This window comes from Pteropus medius, unplaced genomic scaffold (assembly GCF_902729225.1).
Source record: "Pteropus medius unplaced genomic scaffold, Ma_sr-lr_union100, whole genome shotgun sequence".
Classification (NCBI taxonomy): Eukaryota; Metazoa; Chordata; class Mammalia; order Chiroptera; family Pteropodidae; genus Pteropus; species Pteropus medius.
The window spans coordinates 9,124,013-9,144,273 of record NW_024352787.1 but is presented as its reverse complement, the minus strand read 5'-3'; the positions used below and the strand labels follow the sequence as shown (position 1 = coordinate 9,144,273).

The following is a 20,261-nucleotide window of genomic DNA, read 5'->3' as shown; positions in this document are numbered from 1 at the left end:
ATCTGGTGTTTTTTCCCCCCAAAATACTGCTGCTGCTGTTGCTACCACCGTAATATATTAAAGATCTATAGGACACTTGCCAATATACCACGCCCTTCCACATACATTATCTTCTTTGATCTTCACTATAGCTTTGTTTATCAAGGAGAAAACCTTGATAAACACTGAGGTGATCACTGAGGTGATCACTGAGATCACCTCTTGGCACCACCAACATCATCATTCAATGATCAACTGATTCTTCATTCAAACTTACCTTCTACTCTTCTGCTTTGAATGAACCTGCTTTGTGTCAAAATTAGATTAGGTTTCTGTCTTGCCTAAAATTCTGCATTGGGTCAGTATGGTCCTCAGGAGAAAGGCCGAACGCCCTCCTGGGACATAGGTGGCCCCTCACGACCCAGGCTCTGCTCATCTTTCTCATAACCACTGATGGTTTCTTCTTTCATTCCCTAGGATCCACCAGGTTCTCTCCTGCCTCAGAACCTTTGCATACTTTCTTAATTTCTCCTTCTATCTGCAAAGTTTACCCATTTTTCACTCTTCCATCTTCTTTCTGATTTTACCTGACTACTAGATTCGCAAGAGATTTCTCCTCCTCTAGAAGGCTTTTGATGACCATTCCTGATCTGTTCACATGTCCCTCCTAGGTGGACCCACAGCCCCCACTACCTACCCCTCTCATCACTTATCTCACCCACTGTAATTACAAGCCTACCTCTGCCTCTTCAAACAGATCATGTTGGGGACAGAGGCTGCAGGGGATGCAGTTTTGCTCATTGTTGTATTGCCAACACATAATAAATACTCGGAAAATGTTAATTTAGTGAATGAATGAAACCATCAATAAAATATGATCACTTTTTTTTTCCCTAAAACCAACTCGATACAAACTATTTTGAGCTTGGCATAATTATAACTTTCTGTCTTCTATTGCACTGTCCTGTTTTTGTTTTCATACAAGCTATATTTTGGTCAGAGCTTTGATGCCAGCTCTCATGTATCGATGATAAATATTGTAAAGCTGGAGAGGATGTGAACTGCCATGTGCTGTACAAGTCACTGTGTAACACAAAGTTCCCTGTGACCTCCTCACCTGCCTTGGACTGTGGCAGGGGTTGAGTGAGCCAGCAAATTAGGAAAGAAATGGGTCATTGAAGATTGGCGCTATGGTCTAAATGTTTGTATCCTCCCCCAAATTCATATGTTGAAATCCTATCACCTAAAATGATGGTACTAAGAGGTGGGGCCTTTGTAAGTGATTGGGCCATGAGGCGGGGGGCCCTCTTGAATGAAATGAGTGTTCTTATAAAGGAGACCCTAGGGAACTCCCTAGTCCCTTCTGCCAGGTCAGGTTACAGATAAAAAATGGCCATAGGGGAAGCAGGCTCTCATAAGACACTGAATCTGATAGTGCCTTAATCTTGGACTTCATAGCCTCCAGAACTGTGAGAAATAAATTTCTGTTGCCTATAAGCCGCCCAGTTTATAATATTTTGTTGTGGCAGTCTGAAGGGACTAAGACAACTGGCTTCATTTTCATTTGTTTTTTTGTATATGCAACTGACCAAGATTTCATCTGAACAAAGGTTCTATAGCTAACAAAGATGAAAACCCCTAGATGAGTTCCATTCCCTAATATTGAACATAATCTCTAGGAATACAAAAAGGCCCAGCAGCTGTCAGCAGCAGACCCTGGGTCAAAATCATAGAAAAAGAAATGCTTTTTTACATAATAATACATTGAGGGGAATAATTGGTAAATTTGCTTAGAGTTTTAGCTAATTTTCTGCTCAGTGGGCCTTTTGCTTCCATTTAGTAAAAATCTTTAGATATGCACTTCATAATTAATTTGATAGCAAATTTTATCTAGGAAGCCCTCTGGGTTCCTTTGGTCATCCATTCTTGGCTATGATGGGAAGATCCACAATTGTGGCTAGAGACATATTCTTTTTTTATTTTTCACTTTGGCTTTAGGCACCATGTGGAAGCTTTCTGGCTGTGACTTTCCCCTTCTGTTTCCAAACATAAGATATTCAGTTCTAAAAAGTACATAAATTGGAAAGATGGTCTGAGTAGCTATGTGTCACATTTGTCATCATAGGGCTTCCGCTAATGCCTTGTTCTCTGTCCCTTCTTCCACTGAGGATTATCCAGAACCCACATAGGCTTTGATGGTATATGTGTTGTTCACGTACAGTCATTGGAGCAAACACGCTTCAGGTGAAGTACTAGCATTTAGAAAAAAAAAAAATTCTTAAAACTACTGAACAAATAATGCTTTCGGCACTGTTTGGGAACATTTCTGTGGCAGATTGACAAATTCTACAATTTTGTTAGCAAAGAGATGGAGGAATTAGTCAAGAGCCCAGTTCATGCTTAGTAAAACATTCACAGCATCTTACTGTGACATTCATCAACCCTTGAGTCATTTTGTCAGGGTTTCTTAAAGGACTCTAGAGCAGAAAATCACTGTGCCCATGAAATTACTGAGACACTAGACTCAGAGCCCCACCCCACTATGCCCCAAATTGAGTTATTTGTCAGCTCCCTCCCAGAAGATCAGGGAGCAGCCACTGTTTTGGGGTCAGAGGTTACCCACTGCTCACCGGGCTTGGGAGATTATCTGACTGCATCTTTTGAAGGGTGCCCTCTGTTGACTCTCCCTTCTTTCTTAGACAGCCTGGTCTCTGGAATTTTGCTTTCCATCTGGGACTCTGTGCTTACTTTTTCCTCTCAGCCTTCATGAACCACCTAGATTCTGATCCTGTCCCTGTGCCCATGTCCAGGGCCTCACTTGCTTCACCTAGTGTCTTGCTGGCTGTGACCTGTTTAGAGTTGTACTACCTGCCAGGCATTTACCTCACAACAAGTCTTCTGATAGGGCCTCATCCAGTCCCCAGTGGCATCCATACCTAGGCCAATATTTATAAACATCTTACTAGAGTAAGGAAAGTGGAAACATTTTCTATATCCAGGAGAAGGCTTGTATCTCTGATGGCCTTGGTGAATTAATGAATGCCGGACTGTATGAACAGACAATTACTTAAACATCAGTGGACAGAGTGGACATATAGTCCACAACAAGGCATCAAATAGTAAATTAACATAAACAGTTAATTTTTTAAACCCCATCTTCTGATTCTAAGGTGCAAACTGGGACTAGATGGCTTGTGAATAAGGCAAGTCCTCCCACAGTCCCATGAAATACTCTAATCTATAGAAGATGGGGTAGTGTAAACACACCAACTCACTATTTTTAGGGCAGGACTAGGAGACGGAGGCATTTGGCTTGATTCTGTACTTGAAGAATGAACTTGGACTCTTTCCAGATGGAGATAATAACTTGCTATAATTAATGTATTACTTATTAAATGGGAAGTGACAATCTTGACATGGATTAGCTTAGAATGTGGATCAGTAGGACAGAAAAGGGTCAGGAAGTGACATGGGGCCGGGAGGAGTAGAGGTCTCACCCAGGATAACATTTCCTTATCCTGACTGAGGATGCCATCATTTCTTCTTAGAGGAGACAGTGCATAAATCCATACGCTGTGGGCATGTATTTATATATTTGTTTAAATGAATGGTTTAGCAAACTATGTTCATTTCATAGAGTGATTAATTATTTAAGTGTTTATACATGGGTCTGCTTTCTAGAATGACAGTTTATATTTTTGAGCTCAACATGTAGACACACAGTTTTAAGCACCTTACATGGATCATAGACTCTTCACAATAACCGTTGAGAGGGGTATTATTATTGTCCCCATTTCACAGATGTAGAACTCGAGCTACTGCAAGCTTAAGCAGCTAGTTGAAGGTCACAGATCTAGAAGCAGATTTAGAACCCAGACAGTATGCCTTCAGAGCCTGTACCTTAAATTGCCTCTCATTTCAGTCCTTAGTTTGAAGAGTTTCTGATAACTACATGGAGGACATTAAATCAACAGTCTCCTATCTTCACTCAGCCTGTTACCTGGAAGTTCAATCTTTAGCTTTTATAGGGGCATATGGGTTCAGGATTAATTGTAAATTGAGTTCTATAAAACCTTTTTTGGAATTATTGACTATGGATGTAATTACTTTAATGACAGCAAATGCTGTAATTATGCCAAATGGCATAATTTGTGTAAATGTGGTACATATAAGGAAATCACAAAATTGCATAATTGTAGCGCCATGATGAGGTTGAAAGGTTCTTGTTAAATTAGATAAAGGTGTGTATAACCACAGAGAAGAGATTTCACTTGGGTGGTGAAAGGGAGGAATTATTTAGATTTTGGCCAAGATAAAAAAAATTTCATTTTAAATATCTCTTTTCAAAATCATATCATCACTAAATGGTTTACTAAGCCCAAACAGTCTGGTTTACCCATCCAATATTCTCTGTGGACCAGATGAGCCAAATCCTAAATGAGTGACACCATCACTTCCTCATCTTCACCTCCTGGTTTGCTCATCTCTTTGAGAGAAACCTGGAGCTCAGGCATATTATGGGGCTCAATAATACCTTATTTTCACACTTCTAACCATTTTTGAGGCATGTTATTTAACTAAGCCCATTATTATACTGGAAAAGTACATATACAAAATTATATTATCTTCATTTCTAAAATGAGAAAATCAAACTGTTGAAGATTCTCTCAGTAAAAGAAATAAGAAAAGCATAAAATTAACCCAAGAATTTCCTACTCACTGGCCAGACTAGGGGCACTTTCATCTGAACTGCTTCCTGTCAGAGGAAAAAAAAAAAAGAGAAGTAGGTGGAAGATGTGATTCTTTGAGTTTTTTTGAACTTGAATCACTTTGCTACAGCTCCCTTTTAGTCATGGGTTTTTCACATTCCAGTCAGGGTAGTGTCTTGTAACACATATAAAATGGAATCTGGGAAAACCAGTCCCAGCTCTTGGGACTTGGGCAACTACTAGTTTCAATCTAATTGCAAATAAAGATCACTCCTTGCTTTGACTCACAAGAAGATTATTAAAATCCATCAGCCTCCTACGTGGGCATCAAAATTACAGGATGATTCATAAAGGAACTAAACCCAGAGAGGTTAGGTGATGGCAAAGGTCACCAGTAGCTGAAGAAGATTCAGAAGCATCACTTTGAGTGATTGTCGGGTTTGGTGGGAGAAAAAAAAAATGTGTGTAATATATATATATATATATATATATATATATATATATATATATATATATATATATATATATATATATATACACATACACACACACATATGCATGTATGTATATTTGTAAATATATACACATATGTTTACACACACATTAAATGTAAATATAAATATATTAGAAATATATACAGAGCTAAATTTATTATGGATCAGATTTAATCTGCAGATCAAGACCTCTGGGCCTATAATTGCTTTGCTTCTAAAAATTCCACATTATAAATTTAAATTCTAAGCTCTTAAGCAAAAATATCAAAAAGAGTCTCCTTATTCATTGAGACTTTCAGGGGCAGCTCGGGTAATTCATTCTTCTGAGGAAAAAAAAAAGAGGAACAATGGGAAGCTCCTTCTGATGCCAGCTCAGATATTGGATACCTTTCGGTTTCCATGAAAACCCTGGAAGCATGACTTTCCCTCCAGGTGCCTGCTGTCTCAAAAGTTTACTTGCTCACTGTTTCTTTCTGCACCTTCCCCAGGCAGTTTTTCAGTGTATTAAGACACAGGCCTCGAAAGGGTCATTAACCGGTTTTCAGGAATTCCTGCAGTTTAGAAAAGTTTGTTATAAAGACTATAGTATTTCTGACAGGGGCAAAAAAAGATTTCTAAAGCATTTTCTGTACACCATCCTGAATAGTGTTAATGTACATTTTGTAAGTATATTAAAAAACAGACAGTCTTGCCTTTATAACAAAGTAAGATGAGTTCAAGACAAAGGGACACAGAGGATTTGTTGTTTGAGGATTATGTTATCTCAAAGATGGAACAGATTTTGAGGTCATTCAGTTCAACTCTTGCTTAGTGGGATTGCAATAATAACTAGAAATAAAGTAAGAAGAAGAATTCCAACTTACAGGTTTTGGAGTTTTCCACGGAGAAAAGAAACCTGTAATAAAGAAAACAATATTTGAACTTTGAAAACATACCCCCCACCATTTATAATTGTATTATATAAAAATAATTGTGAGTCACTTTAAATTAGTTAACAGCGAACGATAATAACCACAAAAATTTCTGCCTGGCTTTATAGTTTTCTTCAAGGATTCCAAATAATTTCATTGCAACAATATTAATGGTTCTAAGAACATTTTCTTATTTGGTAGCTGAGGATTCTGAGCCACAGAGTAGGTGAGTAACTGTGTGTCAAATGGTCAGCCGCTTTACAAGAACTGAAATCGAGTCATCCTTAGGAATTTCTGTGGCGCAGCCTTAGCTGGAAAATAAGAGAGGATAAGGAGAGGGGAAGAGGATGGGGAGGAGGAGGAGAAAAAGGAGGGGAGGGAGAAAGGGTGGGAGAGAGGTGAGAAGACTATAGATAGAATTTAGATTTTTAAAGGTTTACATTTTTAAAGGTAAATATCTTTGCTTAGTATTCATATAAGAATTCAATTCCATAAGAAGTAATTCTGCTTTATGTATCTGCTTTATGTAGTTAAAAAACCAATCAACAAGCCTTCATTAGTCCTACATTTAAAAATAATGTATGTACCTATATTATGAATCCGATTCTAGTCTAACTTTTATGGGAATATTCTCCCACTGAGATCTTCTCTAGAGCAGAAATTTATTTAATTATCAGTGTTAGCACAATGTTTTGCATAAAGAAGCAGCTTGAAATGTTTGTTAATTGAATGAATCATGTATCATCAAAGACAGGTTTTTTCCAACTTATTGAGTCCTTTCTATTATCACAAATAATATGACAATTGGACTGACTCTGTGATTCAAGTGACCATTAAAGTAATTAAAAGTAAAGAACAGATTAATTCCCTTTTCTTTTTTCCTTTATTATTATTTTATCATATGGTATCAATTTTAAAACATAGTAATAAAAACAAACTTAAAAATAATGGGTAGTGGTGGTGGTGGTGAGCTGTCATATATTGGCCCTAGTGAGCCAAACATAATCCAGTGTACAAAACAAATTACTTTTTTTTTTATATTGTATCTTCCCTCTTTAAACAGTTTTACTCATTGTAATGTTAGGTGGTATCTGATAAAACACCCAATAAAAATACTGAAAATATGTCATATACTATATTTATTATCTTTAAAACTGGGAATGGTACAAGGTGGGACTATTTGAAAATTATAACCCATTTATATGAAATATCTACAGAAATCTGGACACACCATTATCTAGGTGCTTAAACTATCCAACTCAGCATGGCATAGACAATAATTGCACCGCAATGCACCGTTGTGAAGAAGTAATGCTTCATTTTATGAGAAGAGTGAAAATATATAATCCACCATGTTTCTCAGCTTTCCTTGCAACTCAGAGTTAAATTTAAAACTCAAGTGTAATAACCATCTTACCTAAGGAGATTAGTAGAATTAGCCCACTTTTTTCTCACATACTCTGTACATTCTTACCTCTCTTTACAACTAATGAAAAAAATTCTGTTCAATGTATGGGTTGATTAATTCATTCATAAATATTTAATGATATCCTTTTTGGAAATAGAGTAAAAATTACAGATAAATATATATATTAATCTCTTTTGACTCATTTTATAAAATGACAATGAAACCAATTTGACCACTAATTATAAAGTAAACAAATTTGTAACCTAATTGGTGAATTAACCATCACTTTCTGTGAAAGATAAAATTTATTAGCTGTTTTATGGAATTGCCAGCAACACTTCAAGAAAAGGTGTCATTTATACATTCTCATAATGCAAAAACATTCAATATATCCTCTACTTTCTTTCTGTTGTCACCTTCCTGGAGTGCCCAAACAGATTTTGAGTGTTTACTGTTTAACATTTGCCAGGAGTTCCTTAGATTTTGATACAGATATACTGAAAATGGTTTCTCTATTATGGAGCTCTCATCTCCACATGGGATAGTATCTTAAAAGATGATTATTCCTCCTACGGAACATGTGTAATCTGATTTCTCAGCAGTCGTGGTGCAGAACTAAAATGAGCTAAGAGAGACACTGGTCAAAATCAGACAAGGAGAGAAAGATGTTTAATTTGACCACTTTTTATCATACGCACTTTGGCTTCCCATTATTTTATGGCTGTTTCATTCAGTCTAACCTCAGACTATTAGCAAGAGAGCACTTCTTTGCCGCTCCCATTATGTCAGTTTCTGGAATATTTTTAATGCCGAGTTGTGCTGCAGAGGCTTCAGTCTCTGAAGCAATAGTTGCTCTTTCTGAGTCATTGTCAAAAAGAATCTGCTTGCTGCCAAGCAAGTAATTTTAGGTAGTAAGAAATAGTATCAGAATAGATTTCTTTACATATAAATAACTTATGTGGCCCTTTGTGTTTCTTTGGCAAATTATCAATCATGCTATAAACATTTAGATTAAGATGAATAGAAAACATCTATTTTAGATATACTCAGTTTGGCCCGATTAAGCCAGAAGGTCAAGTTTTCTACATGATTAAACTCCAATTTTCTGCTCAACTTCATTGGAAGAGTTACAGAAATACTGTAATAGTGTGGGTCAAACTATTATATATATATTATCAGTGTGTAATAATTTATGTTGGGATGGCTCCCCTAGGAAACCTAGTGTATTTCAATTAACATTTAAAAACCCCAAAACAAAATTAAAACCTTTTAAATCTTTATTTCTGCGGTTTTTCTTTTTCTGAGATCATTCTGGTTGGAGATAGATTACAGAAGCAAGATAGGCTTGGTTCACCGAGACCATCACTTTTGGGATGCTCACCACTCAGCTTCATAGGGAAATAGAAACAGGGATACAGATACCTTTTTCTTAAGCCTTTCTGAGCTGACGGTCCTCTTTATAAAACCAAGTTCATAGAAAAAGAACTTTTTCTTTAAAATAATAGTAACAATTCCTTTACGTTTTAGTTTATTTTTGGCCTTTATTTCTCCTACTTCTATAGAAAGTGGTATGATATAATTCCCTTTTGGGATTAAAATTTCTTTATAATGACCCATGTTTTCCAGGCTGATCATTTACTGGTGTGTGCATGTGTGCAAATGCAAACATATTAATTAATCCTAACTCTTAAGACAACAAAAGTTGAAGACCGTAAAGTACAGGAACATAAAAGGAAAAAGTAAAATGGAAATATTTAGATGCAGCTAATAAGAAAATTTAGACACATTTAATAAATAACACAAAACTGAATTAGGTCTCTAAACTCGATCTTTTTCAGAACCGGCAGTAAAACTAAAGTATATTTTAAATTCTGCAACTAAAAGCGCAGTGAGATGGACAGAGAAACAGAAACACAGTGCAAATAGCTTAGATAAGAAATTCTCGTACTTGAAAATGGAAGGGGAGAGAAGACAGCATTGACTTCATGTTGAAATTTAAATTCTACATGTCAACTAATTATAATCTTTAATAAACTATAGAAATAAGGTGGCCAGATAAACTATCATATACCCAGTTAAATTTAAATTTCAGATAAATAATGAATAATTTTTTAGTATAACTATGTCCTGTATACTGTATGAAACGTATATTACATAGGAGGTACTTACATTAAAAAAATTATTTGTTGTTTATATAAAATTAATTTAACTGGAAATTTTGTATTTTTATTTGCTAAACCTCATATAAGTAACATTTTATATGTCCTGGGCAACCACTTAAAAAAATACACACAATAGTAATATCTACTGCAGGTAATATCCATTCAATTCAGTAAAAACCCCAGAACATATATAATATGTCCTTTTCTTACAGCCTCTGCAATGTTCGATTGTCAGGAATCTTGCTTTAGAGAAAACTAAGGACATTCCATTTGCTATACAGATCATTGGACTATGCTCATTGCCTATTCATCAGTGGCCTTGACTAAGGTCTCACCTAATGTGATGAAGAACTCTGTGTGGCTAACAGTGTCACAAAGGACCATTTTCAAGTTGCCTGATGGCTGGTACCATTGCCTTATCCCAAGAGAAATGTTCCACAGAATGTCTCTTTTTAGAACTTACTTCTTCTGACACATGGTACCCAAAATGAAAGAATATCAATATATTTACAGAAGCTGTGAAGAGAGCTGCTTTCTAATGTGCATTTGTTTGATAACAGCTTTTTTTAAAAAAATTATTTACTTTCATAGGGCAACAGGTTGATGAACTTTCTTAAAATCACCCCAATTTGAATAAAGGATCAAAATACAATGAAGAGCAATTTAATCAGAGTCCCATTGTGATATTTTCAATTTGAAATAACACCAAGGCAATTTTTTGAGATTTCAAGGAATTTCCCCAAACAGAACTAAGTCTTTCAATATGCCTTTCTACTCCATTTAATATTTTGAACTCCCATTTGCAGAATGTGAAGTGGTTTCTTCTTCCATTGAAGTATTTGCTACAACATATGCCTCTGGTTTTGAAGATTATCATTACAGTTTCATGTATTTTCTAGGGGATTCACAGTTACAAAAATGATGGAGATGCAGGAGAAACACTCACTTTCTCTTTTTCTTTGAGCAAGAGAAAAGGAGTAGGAATAACTTGGAAATAAAGACCTATTTCACTGAAGATGTCCACGCCCTGGGTTATTAAAGCTGTGTGTTCTGTTTCATTTTAAAAAAAGAAAGAGACAATAATGTTAATGTATTTAACACTACCAAACTGTACACTGAAATACGGTTAATATGGCAAATTTTATGTTATGTATATTTTACCACAGTTAAAAAAAAATGAAGCAATAAATAAAAAGGAAAAAGAAGGAGAATAAAAGTATGTGCATATTGCATGAGTGTGAGAAATAATAAGAGGAAGTGAAAAAGAGAGAATTTTTTTCATAGTCCCTGTGGTGTCTTCCTGGAGGACAGGACACTGGCTTGGACACCTACGCAGACGCTTCCACCTGTTAAGTTATCTTTTCTTATAAAGGATTGTAAGCAATATCTCAAGGACTGTGAGAATCTCTTCTAATAAAGGAAATTGTTTTTTTAAAGTTTCCCAAAGGGGAAATAAAAACCCCAGGGTTTTTAGAATCTGCAGTTAGGGCTAATTTGAAAGAAAAAAAATACCACTAATACAGTTAATCTTTAATTTAAAGATCCTCCCATTTTTCTGCAGTCTGGCAAGTTTTCCATAAAAAATTCAGCCTTTGGTAAATGTAAGCCAGCAGAGTAATGAGCTAATTTCCATTAAAACTAGTTCAATGTTATTCAGTTTTTTCTGTTTTTTTTTTTTTTGAACTGATTCATGTATTTCTTATTAAAATTCATTAAATGAGCTAAACCCTGCAGTTCTTTTAGATAATTTGTTTAAGCTATTTGAAGTCAGTAAAAGGGCAACTCTTAATGAAACTGACCCAGGCCACGAGATACCTTCCTTTCGGCAAGCATGGAAGATACACTGCTGGTACCCAAAGCTCCCACCGCCATGTTCCAGCCAAGTAAACTAGTCAATTTGCAGAGAAGATTTCAAATTTGCTGCCATCTCTGGTGTAAAGAATCTATTTTTATAAGGTGAACTGAGACTCTCTCTGCAAAGCTTTAGAAATGATCTTTTCTTCATCTTCTAAATAAAAGTGTTTTTCTTGTAAATGTTATAAAGTGCTTTCGAATGTCTATTTTCCCTTTGGCTTTGCCCCTTATGGACAGAACAATCTGACCTTTCCGAGTAATCCCAATGAGTACCTAGAAAGCATAAGCCTGCCCATGTTGTCTTCTGATAAACTTGGCTGCCTAAAGGGTATGTTCTAAATAAAGCAGGCCAGGTGGATAATAGAATGGGCCGGAAGGGGCAGAATTGTGTCAGGGAGGCTAAAATTTAGAGCGAGGTGAGGTTTGCAGAAAATAGGGACAAACACAAAGGGCTTTTTCTTTACATTCTGACCAAGACCAAGAGCAATGTAGAGAGAAACTGCTCTGTATGTTTATGGCACGCTGTAAAAGTTGGCAAAGAAAATGTGGAAGGATGTAAGTACTTGCAAATAGAAAATTCCAATTCTGAGAGTGACATATATTTTTTTACAATGATGAATGTATAATAATGAATGATGAAGTATTTATTTCTTTTGAGAAAAAAAAATCTAGAAACACTTTTAAGTAACTTAAGCCAGATTAGATATCTGTTTTGGTACTTTACGGCAACATTAAATAAATAGTTATTGAGTTGTGAGTGTTTTATAAGCACCATAAATTCAACACAACAAAAGTGCAACCTTTAATCTTTCCTTCTGAATTTTCTGTGTTATTTTGGTAAATTTCACTTGCCTCTCCAAGGTTTTAAGATAGGAATCTGAAAGTCATTCTTAACATCCCCCTTCTCTCTCACTTTCTTATTACCAAATTCTGTCTAGTCTACCACCAAAATCTATTTCAAATTCACTTCTCTCCATTTCCATAAGTACCACTGTAATCCACACCCGCCATCATTTCTTGCCTGAGGAGAAGCAACAACAAATTTGCTGATGTCACAGAATCTGATCATGCTTAAAATCCTTCACTGAATTCCCACTGCATTTAGGATAAAACACAAATCTTACAAGTCTCTACATAAATTGTTTCTTTCCAATTACTCACTCCTCAGACACCTCACGTTTCACTCCCCTTCACTCATTGAAGTTCCCTGACTAAATCAGGCTTTTCTAATTACAGGGCCTTTGCACATGTTCTTTTATTTGCCCCGCCCCCTCCTCACGCTTCACACAGCTATCTCTGACTCCTGTGTATATCTACTGAAATATCACTCCTCAGGGAAGATGTACCTGACCTTTCATTTTAAAGTTCTCTATTATAATTTTTCATTGCATCCTGTATTTTTGCTTTGTATGGCACTATCACTATTTGCATATGTATGAAATCACATTTATGTAATTATATTTGTAAAATTATTAGTTTAATGCCCAACTCTCCAATAGAACATAAATTACATTAGGGGAGTTATCTTTTCTATTTGCTTACGAGGGTGTTCCAGTACTTAGCACAATGCTGACACACAGTAGATACTTTAGTAGACACATTTGAATGAATGGATAGTAGTAGTGAAGGGTGAGGAAAGTAGAAAGAAAGAGACGGAGTCACAAGAAACTTAGGAAAACTAATGAAGTATGGTGATTTGCTGGGGGTGGAGAAGTGGTATAATGGAGATGATGAAATCTATGATGACTTCCGTCTTGGAACCTGGACGAATGCTAGTGTCGTTAGCCGAGGTGAGAAATGCAGAAAAGAGGCTTCCTCGAGTGGTGTCTAGCAAGTTAGATTATGGGAAAAATGAGTTTGAGGTGCCTTTGGGAGTCTGGGTTCAAATGTAGTTTGAACTACATTTTGAAGTTTGAACCAAAGCGAGTTTGGGTTCAATCATGTAGTAGTTGGCTCTACTGTCTGTACTAAGTAGAGGTACTCAGTATAATGTGTCAGGTTAAATTTAAAATAATATAACAAAGTTGTGTAGCATGAAAAAGAACTCCTTAGGGTGTGCAGAAGAATGAAGGAAATGTCTGAAAAGTAACAGAGAGCCAAGTAAAGGAAAATATTCATAAAACAAGGCTTTAAGTGGTTTGTCTAACAGGAGGGTCACTGGTGGCCTCAGTGGAAGCTGTTTAATTGCTATGACAGAGGCAGAAATCAGATTTCGGTGGGTGGAATGGACGGGAAATGAGAAAGTGGAACCGAGACATGGCTATGGGGTTAAAGAGGCAGTGTCATAGTGGCTATGGGGAATACGACCACCATGAAGGCAAGATTTCTTTTGGGACAAGTATGCTTACATTCAGATGCGAAGTTTCCTGAACAGAGACGAGTCTGATTCAGGAAGAAAGGGGATAATTGGTAGAATTATTTCATGAGGAGACAAAAGAGGATGGGATCTAGAACACAAGGGGAAGAATTAATCTTTGTTGAGAGAGAAGAGCATCCAAGTTCTTATCAAGAGGCTGGAGCAGATCTATGGGGTTTGAGGGGAATCCCCAGGGTCCACCCTATGGGCTGGAGACAGGAATGGGTGGGAGAACTTACTTACAGTGGCTGAAAGTGGTTATGCAGGGAAACTGGAGGAGAGGACCAAAATAACCTGTGTTGAAATGTTTGGTTCAAGGGGATGAGGCAAAGATGTAAACAGAAAAACAGTTTCCAAGACAGTGTAGTGGAGAGGTTATGCACACAAAATATGGGGTAAAAGTGACTTGGGTTCCAGGCCCTACTCCACCTCTCACTAGTTATGTGTTCTCACATATACATGGGAGGGCACACACCACCAGGACTGATTCTTGGACTCTGAGTGGGACCCTGAGTTTGCTTCACGGCTCACATCTGGTGACTGTGAGCAAGTCCCTATTCTCCTAATGTCAGATTCCTTATCTGCAACGAAGTAAAGATAATAATAGAAATTATTTTAGTGAGAACTAAATAATAATGCACTTTACATTTTATCAATATAAAATGGTACACTGTTCCATTTAATGTTTTTGATACATTTCAAATTCTTTTTCTACAAAATAAAAGTCTGCTTTTCAGAAAGGTGTTCAACAGTTTACTGTCACCACAGATGTATATTATATTTTTCTCTTAGTTCTTTTAGGCCTTTTGCTCCTTTAAACTTCTTTTGCTACATGGAGTATGACTAGTTTTGATTTGCTTTAAACAAAGCAAATCATTGTTTTCATCCCGTTAGGGTTTTCCATTAAGTGCTCTCTGATCCTGGTTAGAGGAGTAAAGAGACTCACTTAACCTCACTCAATAGTCCTGTGCTTTAGTATGAACTGTGCCCCCAGTTCAAAATGATTGTATTATAATTATTCTTTTACAAATTGTTTCTAACTTTGCATTTTCCTATAACTATTTATACAACAATTACTTAGACTTAACTAAGTAAACTGGTTTTAATGCTCACCACAATTTCTTTTATACAACGATTTCCCTATTTTTGGATTTTGAATTTTGGTCCTCTATTAGTATATGTCCTCGAAATTTTCAGAAACAGCCTATGTTTGATATTGTAGGTCAAATAGTGGCCTCCTAAAGATGTCTAAACCTACCCCTTGAAACCTATGCATATGTTACTTTACATGGCAAAAGACGATTTCCAGATATGATTAAGGTTAAGGACCTTGCGATGGGGAGAAGATCTTGGATTATCCAGATGGGCCTAATCCAATCACATACATCATCATCATCATCATCATCATCTTAAAGGCGGAGAACCTTTCCTAGCGGCAGAGAGAGAGATGGCAGCATGAGAATGACTCCCTTTGACATTGCTGGCTTTGAAGATAGAAGAAAAAGGTTAAAAGCCATAGAATGCAAGAAGCCTCCAGAAACGAGAAGGCAAAGAAATGGATTCTCTCCTAGAGATCCCAGAAAAGAAAGCTGATGTGCTGACACATTGATTTTAATGGGACCTGTGTTGGATTTCTGATGTAGCACTGTACGGTAATAAATCTGTATATAATAATATAATAAAGCCACTAAGTTTGTAGTAATTTATTATGGCAGTGATAGAAAAACCTAAATACGTGGTATCTTTTCCAAGCACTTCCATATGAATTCATTTTATTAATGAATTTTTAGATCACAATTTCTTTTATCAAACTCTGTGGGATTTTTCTATTGTCCTCCGACATTTAGTAAAGCAAAGGACAAGCCCGGATCCACCCAATTTTTATTTTTGCAAGTAACCTTTCGAATTTTTTCTTAAATAATTGTATAATATATTCTTTATCCTTTTAAATGCTTTATAAATTGTTAGAATATGCTTAGGTGTGAATTTCTTTTAATTCATTCTTCCTGGATTATAGTGAGTGTATTTGCTTCGGGTTTTCTCTGAAATCTTTCTACTTAAGATGTGGCCTGAGCATCTACTTGCAATAGTGGAGGCTTGATAGAAATCCAGAATTGCAGACCCCAGACGTACTGAATCAGATTTGTAATTTAACAAGATTCCCAGGTGATTCACATGCATATTTGAGAAATACTGATCAAAGGATATTCAATTATCTGTAGATTTGATCTTGACTGGTTTTTTGTTTCTTTAATTTCTTTGACTTTTTAACTTCTTTCTCCATCGGTATTTATCAAGAGCAGCCCATGCTTCTCTTTCTCTTCCAACGGGTTATAATCAAAACTCTTAGTTCCCATTTTGTTTCCTAGCTCTTCTCTGGTAACTCTGACAGCCAGGTTTTCTCAGTTTCTTCTGTTTTCTACAGTAAATCTGGTGCAGTGTCATACTCTTCCTTCTAATTTTCAAAGCTATAATTATTCCTTTCTTATTTGCTTAACTATTTTGTTATATGTTGTATGCTGACCTTTAAATTTTTTTTCATTCATTTAAAAGGGAAGATTTATCCAGATTAAGGCTCATGGCCTCCATGACTGCCCATTCGAGTGATTGTGTGGAATAATACCCATTTTGTACTTCACACAATAGGGAATGCATGTGCACAGCTTGTAGCCAGATTTCCATTGGCACTGGTGTCATATCGCTTTGGGAAAGTGTTGGCGGGGACTTCTCTTGACACAACTTCCTAATTTTGTTTTCTCGCTTTGGGGAGAAATATCTGTGTTGCAAAAAATTTGAGGTGGTCTCTATATATTAACCCCAAGGCTTCTTACAGCTTTGCCTTCATCCATGATGCTCAAGGTAATCATGCCACATGCCCCAGAAGGCAATTTGTCACCACCCTCTCCCCTCTACTTTCTGTTCTGCTGTGTTCTGGGATCTGAGATTTTAGAATTGGTTGAAAGACAGTAGTTGTGAAAAGAGAGTGATTGATTTTTCAGTAGGAAGGAGGTTTAAACGCAACTCTCACTGCTCTGTAGAGCAGTACTCAAGCAGTCTTATTTTTGCTAGAATCTGTGAATCCCTGACATTTTCTTTGCTGTGTCTTCTTGGCACTTTACTGGGATGTTAGAGAAAGCATACTGGAGATTCTTTGGCCTTTTACCATTTAAAATAGAACTTCTTAGTAGTATAATCTGTTAATGTAAAGAACAATTTTATCTCTACTTGTCTACATGTTATATATAATATAGATGTTATTTATAAATGAAGGTCTGAAATATAGGCAGAACTGTCATTTGTTTATTTTGTGTTTTGACTAACTTAACCAGCTAAGGCTTGAAATAATAAATCTTCATTTAAGTTTCTGGCATCCCTGATGAGCCTCACTTAGGAGAGAGGAAGTGCAAATATCATCATAGGATTGCCCTTGGAATGTATTTTTCAATAATCAGAGATAAAAACACACTTTTTTGCTTTGTGGTGGGAATCTTGGTGTGAGTTTCTTCCCCCTACCCCTTCTTATCTCCCAAGTTCTCTTGTGCTAATTGCTAGAGAGGAAAGAAAGACGGAGTTGACGGGTCTCTTGTGGAATGGAATCAGAGCCCACATCTCAGGAGAAACTTCACTGACTGCAGTTTGCAAATAAATTTTTTACATACCATAAGCAATGCCACCACCATTTTATTTTGGGTCCTCCCACAAGCATGCCTTGAGGTGAGGACTAGGGTGACCCTAGGAAGCACGAATGAAGAATAAGGAGGGTGAATCATGGAAGCAAACACTAATGAGTGGATAATCACTGTGAGCACCTGGAACTCTGTCCCCTTGGGGATTTAACACACATCAGAACCTTCCTACTGCGGAATGGCAAGACCAGGACATTTGTCCTCTGACTCTACTTTCCCCACATTCCTGGGTTGTCCCTGCTGAAGGCTGAGGAAGCACCCGTAGTGCTAGAGAAAGTTCTCAGGCAGAGAATAAGAGACTGGTACTTGAGGCAGGACTCAGTCAGTTTGCTGGAAATGTCCACAGCTGCCTGTAAACTTGGGTGAGCTGAGAAGATTCGGAGTAGCAGATCTTGTTGAAGAAAACAGGCAAACAGATATGTGAGGTAGGAGGGAAATCTAATTAAATATGCTCTTAAACTGATTATTTTAGGGAAGGGAAGGACTGACAGAGTATTAAAATGGGGGTGACAAATGAGTTGCAACTCTCATGCCAGCTCTGATCAACTGGCTACTTGGAGTGCTGTGTTAAGGAGAATTCTCAAATGGCTCAGTAGGATATAGTATCTTTACAATTAGCATCTCAGACATAGAAATGGGGGGACAGAAGGGTGGTGTGTGAGTCATGTATTTGCCACCCCGTCTGAAAGTGAAGACTATTTTTTTCTTCATATAAGAGCTGAGTAAGACATCTTTAATGAAATATAATAAATTCTTCCACAGATTTGACCTTTCAAAATGCACAGCATGTGGAATATCTTTGGTTAATGGGAGAATTCTCCAATGATTAATATTATAAATAAGAGTGGGATAAACTTCAAAAGCACAGCAGTTATAATAGGTATTAGCTTTGTCATTCAAGTAAATATGCTATTTTTTTCTCACTCACTGATTATATAAAAAATGAAATAGTCATAGCCTTAACTGGAAAATATAAAAGTGATCAAAAGCAGACAGTGTTCAATAGCGTCAGTGCCTGATTGCAGCATCAATGTTGAGACAAGTGTAATCCATTTTGGGGCATGGGGAGGGTGAGAATATTTAAGTTCCACTCTTAGCAAATTTTGTTATACAATTACTGTTAACAACTATGGATGTGTTAATTAACTAGACAGGAGGAATCCTTTCACAATATATATCAAGTCACCATGATGTACAATTTTATTTGTCAATTATACCTCCATAAAATTAAAAGAAAATAGCCTTGGAGGAAAAAATAAAGTCATGAAATTAAGTGGGGAAAAAGGTGTAATTCATCCGTCATAATGTCTTAATGAGGAAAATATCACCATTTACCCTGAGACATGATTTGAACTGCCAAGTCCAAGAATAAGTGCAGTATTATATATAACTCAATAACTTGTACCATTGCCATTCAAATTGATTCAAGTCCTGTGGTTATTACTTCCTAAATACTCCTCAGTTCTCATCTCCACTGATGCATCTGAGTCCAAACTACCATCAGGTCCTGCCTAAACTACTGCAACCAAGCTACCTATATCTGCTTCCATCTGTTCTTCACATTGTAGTCAGTAATCTTTTCAAAGCATAAATCTGATCATGTTGCTCCTATAGTTAAAAGCCTGTAATCAGCTTCCAAGTGCTCTTAGGAACAAAGTGAAAATCCTTTATAGAACCTTAATCTGTTCGCCATCCATTTCAGTCCCTCCGTCCTCTAGGCCTCTCACCATGGGGTCTTTGAACCTGCTTTCCTGTCTTCGCCACCTGGTTAACCCCTGTTTATCAGTTAGATCTTGGTTCCAGGGTCACTTCTTCAGGGAAGGCATGCTGTATCTCTCAGAGCCAAATCTCAAGATTAGAGGCCCTCATTATTCTACGAACCTCTTCTGAACACTGCTCTTTCTTCCCTTTCCTATGGTAAAGGGAGAACTTCTTAGATGACTTTTTCTCTCCTGCATGAGTCTAAAAGTTCCTTGATGGCAGGGGTCATATCAGTACTTTTTTCGTCACTGATTCTTCAATTGCTAACACACAGTACCTAGCATAGAGCAAGTGCTCACTAAATATTTGTTGAATGAATAAAAGATGTGTCAAAATGCATTTTTATCAATATTTGGAATTTTAATTTCTCTCTGAGAAAAATCTCACATTTATTTAGCAAGTTATCATTTAAATGGCAGTTTGGGGTATACTGTCATATATTATTTATGAAATCTGAGAAGGAGGCAGGGAAGGAATGATTACACACATCTTACAGAATAAACTGAGGTTATTATGGTGTCCTGCCTACAAGCATGCAAGAGGGAGGTGGTAGAACCAGGGCTCAGCCCATATCTTCTTGGACTCCAAGTCTAGAGATTTTTTTCCCCACAGTGTGTCATAGCAGGATGACAAACTATTAATTACTATGATCTTGTCTTAAGATCTTCTAGATAAGCATATTGACTCGCAATATTTATCTGGGTGTTGTGTGTTGGTTTCACATTCAGTGGAACAGAAATGGCCATAAGCAGTGACCACCTGGTGGCCCATGACACTGGGGGCTGTAGTAGTGGGAGATGAGTTACTAGGCGCATCATGACCTATTATGAATTAATTTGCTCCTTATAGACACCACAAGAAGGGGTACCATTCCAAGGTGCCACTCTGTTTAGGGAAGAACGTTCACTCTTAATTAGAGACCCCGTGAAGTCCTACACAAC

The 20,261-nt window shown here is 36.8% G+C and overlaps 1 protein-coding gene across 2 annotated transcripts in view; it reads right to left on the bottom strand.

The window, feature by feature from the left end:
* MAGI2 (membrane associated guanylate kinase, WW and PDZ domain containing 2) overlaps positions 1-20,261 on the bottom strand; it is a 1,217,785-nt gene that overhangs the window by 157,880 nt on the left and 1,039,644 nt on the right. For both annotated transcript variants that reach the window (XM_039849352.1, XM_039849353.1), the window contains exon 11: positions 6,046-6,077. In XM_039849352.1, the coding sequence (XP_039705286.1) occupies positions 6,046-6,077 (32 nt within the window). The remainder of the gene's footprint in view (positions 1-6,045; positions 6,078-20,261) is intronic.